The sequence below is a fragment of the Carassius carassius genome, chromosome 8 (genome assembly GCF_963082965.1).
Source record: "Carassius carassius chromosome 8, fCarCar2.1, whole genome shotgun sequence".
In the NCBI taxonomy this organism is placed as follows: domain Eukaryota; kingdom Metazoa; phylum Chordata; class Actinopteri; order Cypriniformes; family Cyprinidae; genus Carassius; species Carassius carassius.
In genome coordinates, this window is record NC_081762.1 from 33,455,158 (window position 1) to 33,463,244 (window position 8,087).

The 8,087-nt window shown below is 41.8% G+C and overlaps 1 protein-coding gene across 1 annotated transcript in view; it reads right to left on the minus strand.

Moving 5' to 3' along the window:
* Positions 1 to 343: 343 nt before the first annotated feature.
* Positions 344 to 8,087, minus strand: part of atf6b (activating transcription factor 6 beta) — a 17,798-nt gene continuing 10,054 nt past the window's right edge. The window contains exons 8-17 of the mRNA XM_059556943.1: positions 7,355 to 7,545; positions 6,571 to 6,750; positions 6,408 to 6,484; positions 5,199 to 5,390; positions 5,024 to 5,125; positions 4,132 to 4,228; positions 2,553 to 2,620; positions 2,371 to 2,470; positions 2,203 to 2,287; positions 344 to 583 (exon numbers count right to left, since the gene is read on the minus strand). Of these exons, the coding sequence (XP_059412926.1) occupies positions 345 to 583; positions 2,203 to 2,287; positions 2,371 to 2,470; positions 2,553 to 2,620; positions 4,132 to 4,228; positions 5,024 to 5,125; positions 5,199 to 5,390; positions 6,408 to 6,484; positions 6,571 to 6,750; positions 7,355 to 7,545 (1,331 nt within the window). The 3' untranslated portion in view covers position 344. The remainder of the gene's footprint in view (positions 584 to 2,202; positions 2,288 to 2,370; positions 2,471 to 2,552; positions 2,621 to 4,131; positions 4,229 to 5,023; positions 5,126 to 5,198; positions 5,391 to 6,407; positions 6,485 to 6,570; positions 6,751 to 7,354; positions 7,546 to 8,087) is intronic.

The window sequence follows — 8,087 nt, forward strand, 5'->3', positions numbered from 1 at the left end:
GACAAAAAGAGAAATCCTCCGGGAAACCAGCAGCTTCATACTGGACCTGACAGAGCACAGTATATATATATATATATAAGCAGAAATGCATGACTGTGATGGACAAGAATACATACAAAATCATTAAATTATATTCAAATGTACATTTAGAATCACACATCCAATAGAAGCACATAGTTTTTAAATAATCTCAATAAAAATCTGTAAAAAAAAAAAAAATAAAAGAAAAAAAAACAACGTTTGTATAAAAAGTGACAGACGACAGAGGAACAAACACAGCCGCGCTAACAGGAGGGGAAGGAAGTGGAAAGGCCTGCGTTAATAAGTGCCGTCTCTGTGAGGTCTCAGTCGGAGCCGCTCTGGCTGATGAAGTAACCCGCGCTCCTCCGTCTCTGCAGGGGCTGGGGCCGGCTGCGCAGGGAGCTGTGGTTGCGGTGGTGGTGAGGGGGCGGGGCAGGGGGCGGGGCTCTGAGGGAGGGCGGGACTACAGACGACTTGATTGGGATGATCCTGGTGTCCATCACCTCACAGTCCACCTGCATCATCATCTCATAGCCGCCCTGAGACGAGTTATACACCGAATCTACACACGGGACACATTACTCATCATTCACTCACTCACGTCATTCCAAACAACACTCAACTAGAGCTGCATCACGATTTCTCCAATCAGCCGCTGCTTGATTATCCTGGAAACATTTCATTTTCTTGCATTGGTAACAATTTCAGATGTCAAGAGTTTCAGAAGTTTTTCCTTAAATCAAACCATTTTCTGAGTGGTTAAACTGATCTTTTCAACCTGGCAACCGTGCGCATGTGATTTCTCCGCCAACATGTGAACGTGTTCAGTGACCTCTGCGGAGAGATTCTGCTTCAATAGCAGCGTTTCGTAGCCAGTCCGTTTGCTTTCACACAGATTTTTGTGCTGTTTACCACACACACACAAATTCAATGACAATGTATGTGGTTAATAAACTTGATACATTTTTTTAGGAAGATAATCAAGATCAAGGGCCCTACTTTCAGGATTTAAGTGTACAGTCTAAAGCACACTGCGCAGGTGCACTTAAGGCATGTCCAAATCCTCTTCCGCTAGTCTGACTTAATGAGTAATGGGCGTGATCCTCCAGTTGCACTCGTGCCATGACGGATTGACTATTTACACGGGAGATGATTTGCAAGTGCCAAGACTGACTGCTTCTCCCATCTACGGGACAAGCTGGGTTCCACCAAAGCCTCCGGAGGTGAGGCAGCCATGGGCGATCACAATAATAATCTTTTCATTTTTAATATCTGGCATGTGTGTAATAACCTGTCTATATGAAATAATTTAAATTTAGCAGATTCTGAAAGGTGGATGTTAATTTTTCCATTCCTGGATTCTGATTGGTCAGCAGCAGTGTTTTATTCACGATACAGCACAGCTATTACCGCTTCACCCAACGGTTCTGTGGATCACTCTAACAAACGCTTCTCAAGCCGACAAATGTTGCCTACAGTTTCCCCAAGTGAGGAGGGAATATTTCTGTAGTTATTAGTTTTCTGTTTCAGGTATGATTCTGTATGTCTATCAGTTTATAATGTAATGGCGCTTCCTAACTCGCACCGTGCAGCGAATCGCTCTGTTTTAAAACTCAAAGACTGAAAACAGACATTTCCTCATGCTGAGAGATAAGCATATGTATAATGACACCGAGGATGATAGAGCTCCTATTCTCTGTTTTTATTTGAGCTCCTTTAGATGAGGCATGTTCAGAATACTCTTGCGGTTTACGCTTGCTGTCAGGAACTATTTTTTAGCAGAAGGACAGCATTTAACGAACTTGCTTGGAAAAAAAGTAACATTTAAATACATACATTTCTGGTTAATGTTTTTTATTGTGTGGTAAATGTTTTATAAAAGCAATAATGTACTCCAGGCCGTGCTGTATCACGGCTGAAGGAGATGCAGTCACTCCGCTTCACCCTGAGCCTAACAACGCCCCTAGACGTGATTTATTCACCATACAGGGGTGCGTTTCCCAAAACCGGTTAGCAACTTAGTTGGTTGGCAATGGGAAATTGCATTGCAAACCAACTTAGTTAGCAACCATGGTTTTGGGAAACGCACCCCAGCACGGCCTGGAGTACATTATTGCTTACTTATGCAGTGAAAGCAAAGCTGCACGAGACATGAGCGAATACACAAATGACTAAACTCACCGTTGATGGCCATGGCAGGCATGACCAGAGACATCTTGGGCCGAGTGGTTTTATTGTGGCTGATGGCGGGTAACAGCAGGTGATCCTGCAGGAGTCAGGGATGAGAGTGAGTGAGAGAGAGAGAGAGAGAGAGAGACAGATGAGTGTGTCTGTCTCCAGGTCTCTTACCCGTCTGAATGACACCACATAGAAAGTGTCCTCGCGCCGGTCGATAGCGTCCAGAAAGTCGTTGTAGCTGATCTCTGGCCCGGGCAGCACCTGCAGCTGACTGCCAGGACACACCAGAAACATATTAATCACACTAAACATTTCCAGCACTCGTTTCACTCCGAGGCTGGCTCTGTGCTTACCTTTCGATGGAGCGATGAGCCTGAATTGGAAGGTACCTGGAGAAGTTCGTCTTTCTGTGCTGAGCTTTCTGCTGATGAGAGGGAAAGAACACGTGTGATCTAGTGCTGTCAAACCTGCCATCACATCCCAAATAAAAGCTTGTGTTCATATAATGTGTGTGTGCATACTGTGTATATGTATTATGTATTTATAAGCAGTGTTGTGGGTAACTAATTACTAATAACTAATTAGAGTACTCTAATTACTTTTTTCCTGAAATGTGTAACTTAACGCGTTAGTTTCGTGCGTAAGTAATCATTAACTTCGTTATTTTTTAAATAAAGTAATCCGTTATTTTAAGGAAAGGAAAATCCCAACTGCAGCCTGTTTTTTGTCAGACCACCTGCGATGTATCCGCGGAGCCGAAGCTCTGTGATCGTAAAGTCAATGGCTGTGATACTTCTGTGCCCTGCGCCTGACCCTGTGTGTGGGGAGGGGGGGGGGGGGGGGGGGGCAAGATGGCAGAGAGGACAGCGTTTGGTTTATGGACTGTGTTAAAGCGAATTTAGGCTTGTGACTGTGAGTGACACTTTAATAATAATTAGTTCGGCTTTTAAGCGATTTGTCATTTGCCTGTGTGGCAGTGAAGGATTTAATTCGGTTTGTTATCATGTTTGTTTGACAGGCAGCTGTTAATTTCTGTTAGATCGTTGGCTGGCTGGTTGTTCATCATTTCTAAATGGATTTAAATCTGCAAGCCTGTTTAAGGTTGTGTTTACAAGTAAGCATACTTGTACTTTGATAACTGCATTATTTAAAGTTAAAGAAAAATCAGGAGTTATCTTGTGGTGCTCATAATATACAGTAGCCTAGGCTACCCGGGCTGGGTAGGTGCGAATTTTGATTAATAATATGTTCTGTGATAATAAATAAATAAAACGCCATGTGGAATAGCCTATTGCTGACTGTCTTTCCTGTTATTGTTATCCTGCAGTGTTCATTTAGTCGGATGACTGACGTTATTCATTGTCGGGAGTCACGACTTCTAGGTGCATTTAAAGGGACCGGGGGCTATGTCTGTCATGTGTGAGCCGCTGCAAACGGCTTTTAATTTTTGCTAACGCATGAGTACTCTAACGCGTTACTTTTATGAATAGGTAACGCTGTATCATAACTGATTACTTTTAATTGGTGGTAACGTTGTAACCTAACTAACTACTTTCCAAAGTAACTATACCCAACACTGTATACAAGTGCATTCAGAAAATATTTACATACATATAATTTATATTACTTATAAACATATTTAATATATAAACATTATACAAAATATTAATGCATGTGTATGTATAAATAATACACACACACAGTATGTAAGCAATAACTTGTTTTGAATGCAATGAATGGCGATTAATAGTTAGACAGCACTAGCATAAACAAAGCACTAATGTGTCACTGTGGGGCAGCTCATCTCTGTTCTGCTGCAAACGCTGCTCTACTTCCTGAACTGCACTGGATTGTGGGGCTTTGAGGGGAATGAGGGGAGTCTGTATGATATGAGAAAGCTTGCAGAGTCACAGAGCAGCTGTGGTTTCACACCTGAGCTATTTTAGTCTTCTTCACCCCCTTGGCCTTTCCATCAGACTTCCTGTTGATCTGATGGCGATGGACCCACCCACGCAGCTCATCTGCCAACCTGACGCCGAAACAGAGAGAGTGAACCAATCTTAGATGTGAACGGTACACAAGTATAAAATGTACTGTCCCTTAAAAAGACAAACAACAGGGAAATTAAAAAGAAAGAACTCAACATATTACTTTCTAATAGTTATTAACTGTCAATCAAAAGTCTGGTCACACCCACTCATTCTTTGGTATCATGATTTTATAGAATAGTAATTTAATAAAAAATGATTTCATCTGTGTCCCTGCAGCACAGAAGCAGTCATCAGTAGCACAGGGAAATTTGTAGCTATAGTCAACAATACATTGTATGAGTCAAAATTATCAATTTCTCTTTTATGCCAAAAATCATTAGGATATTAAGTAAAGGTCATGTTCCATGAAGATATTTAGTAAAATCTCCTACTGTAAATATATCAAAACTTAATTTTTGATCAGTAATATACATTGATAAGAATTCATTTGGACAACTTTAAAGATGATTTTCTCAATATTTAGATTTTTTTGCTCCCTCAAATTCCAGATTCTCAAATAGTTGTATCTCAGACTAATATTGTTCTCCTAACAAACCACACATCAATGAAGAGATGATTTATTCAGCTTTTAGATGATGCATAAACATTTATAAAAATAATACTGCTGGTTTTGTGCTCCAGAGTCAGATATACGTAAGAATGGTTAACTCACTGGTAGTGTCTTTAAAACTGATCAGATGATTGATTTACTGTCTGGATAATGAACGATAAAAACGGGGTGAGATGGACAGACTCAAGTTTGAGATGTGTGTATGTGTCCAGGATGCACTGACCTGACGGACTCGGAGCGGTTGAACTGTCTGCAGTCAGAGAAGTATCGGTCTATGTCCTCCAGGAGCAGGTCTTTGACGTCACTGAACACACCGCTCTGATTCCTGCAGGACAAACACACCAGCTCTGAGTGAGAGTGTGTGTGTGTGTGTGTGTGATTCTGGACAGTCATCTCACCTGAACTGATACGAGGCAGCAGCTTTCTTGTCCAGCTCTCCTTTGCCCCAGCGCTCTTCTTCCTCTCGGTCCGTCTGTCTCTCGCTCGCTCGTCTCCGGCTCAGCTCCTGAGACGTCTCAAACTCCAACAGACGTCTTCCTGTCAGCGGAGCAGCTTCCTGCAGTCCAGCTTCCAGCGTCCTGTCTCTCAAACTGCAGGAGAGACACAGCATGACACACAATCGCCGCTGATAAGGCTGACGCAGACCTCAGATTTATATATGAAACAAGACATCTGGTGTCTGCATCAAATTACATTTTCTAAAGTGATTTTATAAAGCATAATGACCGTGCAAGTAAAGTATCTACTTTGACGTTTCAAACAACCTTTGTGGAAATAAAATATTAAAATGGGGACAAGGCGATCCACATCACGGGTGAAATAATGTTCCATCGTCATTCAGCCTAACAATCGTATTAGTGTACAAATGAAACATGTTACTGAAGTTTTATTAGATTTTAAATAATTGAACACTTCTTGCTGAAAACTGGGTAAAATCTAGTACTTTGAAGGATAGTGACAAAGACTGTTAAAGACGTAGTGTTTGGGTGCTGCACTTGTGATAGTGTCATCTATTGATTTTTTTTTTTAATATTCAGTAGATGATGATGTTTTGGTATATGAACCATTGTTACTCTGAATGACATGTCAGTGGCTGTCTTCTGTAAATCATGCTAAAACCTATTTGCTCAAACATATTACATATTATGGGGCTTGAAAATCCCTCTTCATCTTTGACCCATATACGTGTCTGAATAGGTCAAGCAGCCCAGTTATTACAGCGATTCAGTCCAATGCCGTTTCTTTTTCATCAGCAGTGTTATTCCTCTTTTACCGTGTTATAAGCCAGGCTTCGGATGCTTTCACTTTTGAATTTGCGATCTTGTTTTCACGTTTTACAAGAAGACATATTAGTCTGTTTTGCTTACATCTATGCACCTTTTAATTTTAAGACCCAAGTAAATAATGGATTCATTATTAAATAATAATGAACACCAACATGCTCAACTTCTCTGGTTTCAGATCCTCCCTCCTCCATCATTTGCTCAATATTCCTGCTATTTTTGCGGCGCAGTATAAAACCGGACTCTGCTACAGTGAGCAACGCTCGCCACATCAAATCTGAACTGGGAGATCTTTGCTAATGAGTTTGGAGTGTGTTGGTGTACCTGACGGGGCCGAAGGTGATGAAGAGGAACAGAGCCATCACACACAGCGCTCCCTTGTTGCTGCCGGACTCAGCGGCCTGTTTGGGACAGCACACAGTTAGACACACACAGCATGGAAAGCTCTGTAAGTGTGCAGTGTTCCTCTGCAGGATCAGCGTCTGACCTCTCTCCCGGCGAGCCGCAGTCGCAGCGCTTGGTTCTCCCTGCGCAGACGCTCGTTCTCCTGCTGCGCCTCCCGCAGCTGCGCCTCCAGGTTCTGCAGGTACTCCTTCTTCTTCTTGCGGCTCTGGCAGGCTGACTCCCGGTTCTTGATCATGCGCTGCTGCCTCTTCAAAACCTTCATCTGAGGAGCAGACGAGTGCATTCACTGACCCACTGCATATGTGCATCGCCGATCAAACGGTGCGACCCGTGCTGCTCAAACCAGTCGGAATAAGCAAATGTTGCCTAAAAATGAGTTTATTAAAATACCTTCACAATTATGTGACTTGTTGGAATCAGACAAAAAAAAAGACTGAGCTTCAGACGTTTGATGGCGCTAGAGTCAGCAGTGTTGATTTTGATAAAAAGAGTTTAAGTCTTACTTTACTATTAAATCACAAGATAGCTTTTCATTGTTTTTATCTTTGTTGTTAAAAATAAGAACAAAGATGCTTGTTAACTTTTCTTTCAATGTTTGATTAGCATTGAGACAGATCTATATGAAGAGTAAGACATAACGGATTATGTTTGTGTGAATCTCACCCAGACATTTCACAATAATGTATTTTTCTACATTTACTTTATAGAGAGATCGCACATGCTTTGCAAATGTCAGTCAGTGCGATGAATTTGTTTTCATCAGCATGGCTTTGAAAATCATATTTCACGGTTTGGACTCTCTCTTCTGAACAGAAATCCTGTTGGACAGTAAGCAGAAGATCTGATTATTTCATGAAGTCACTCACGTTGATGTCTGCGCAGCCGTGTCCGGGCAGACTGGACGCTGGGATGATGGGTTTGCTGGGGCCCGGGGCTGAGGGGCTGGTGCAGTGAGGCATGCTGGGAGACAGAGGCTCCATTTTAACAACAGCGGGAGCAGAAGCCAGACACACGGACTGAGACAGAACCACTGCAGGAGACAGACAGATAACATGTGCTTATCATGGATCTGCTCCAGAAGCAGTGCTGCCATCACTATCTGGGCTTTGAGATGAGCTCTAGAACCTCACTACATCTTTACTGATGGCCACAAGATGCACACTGTATTTCACTTAAACATTGCTGAAAGTTCAAAAAACGTTATCTGAGCTCTAACGGATTAAGCAGAACAGATTTCTGGCTCCCATCATGCTTTGCTTCAGAGTCTGTATGGAGAGTAAACGCTGAAATGAAGTTATTTTATGCGTTTTTGCACAAGATTAATATAGAGGAGATCTGCTCACGTTTTTTGTTATGTTGGGTTAGAGATTTTCGATCATTTCCATGATCAATCGTCGTTTAAATTAATGATCAATTAACTGATTATTCGTTAACCTTAATGCTGCAAAATGCATCTATTGCAGCCACGCAGTCACCGGCATGACAGGATGACCTGTTTAAATGGTTTCGTGGTTAAGACACAATTACAATGTTTTCAGCTGACATTATGGCATTTATTAAAATAAAATTAAATCTGATTGGTATTATTAAATGGCAAAC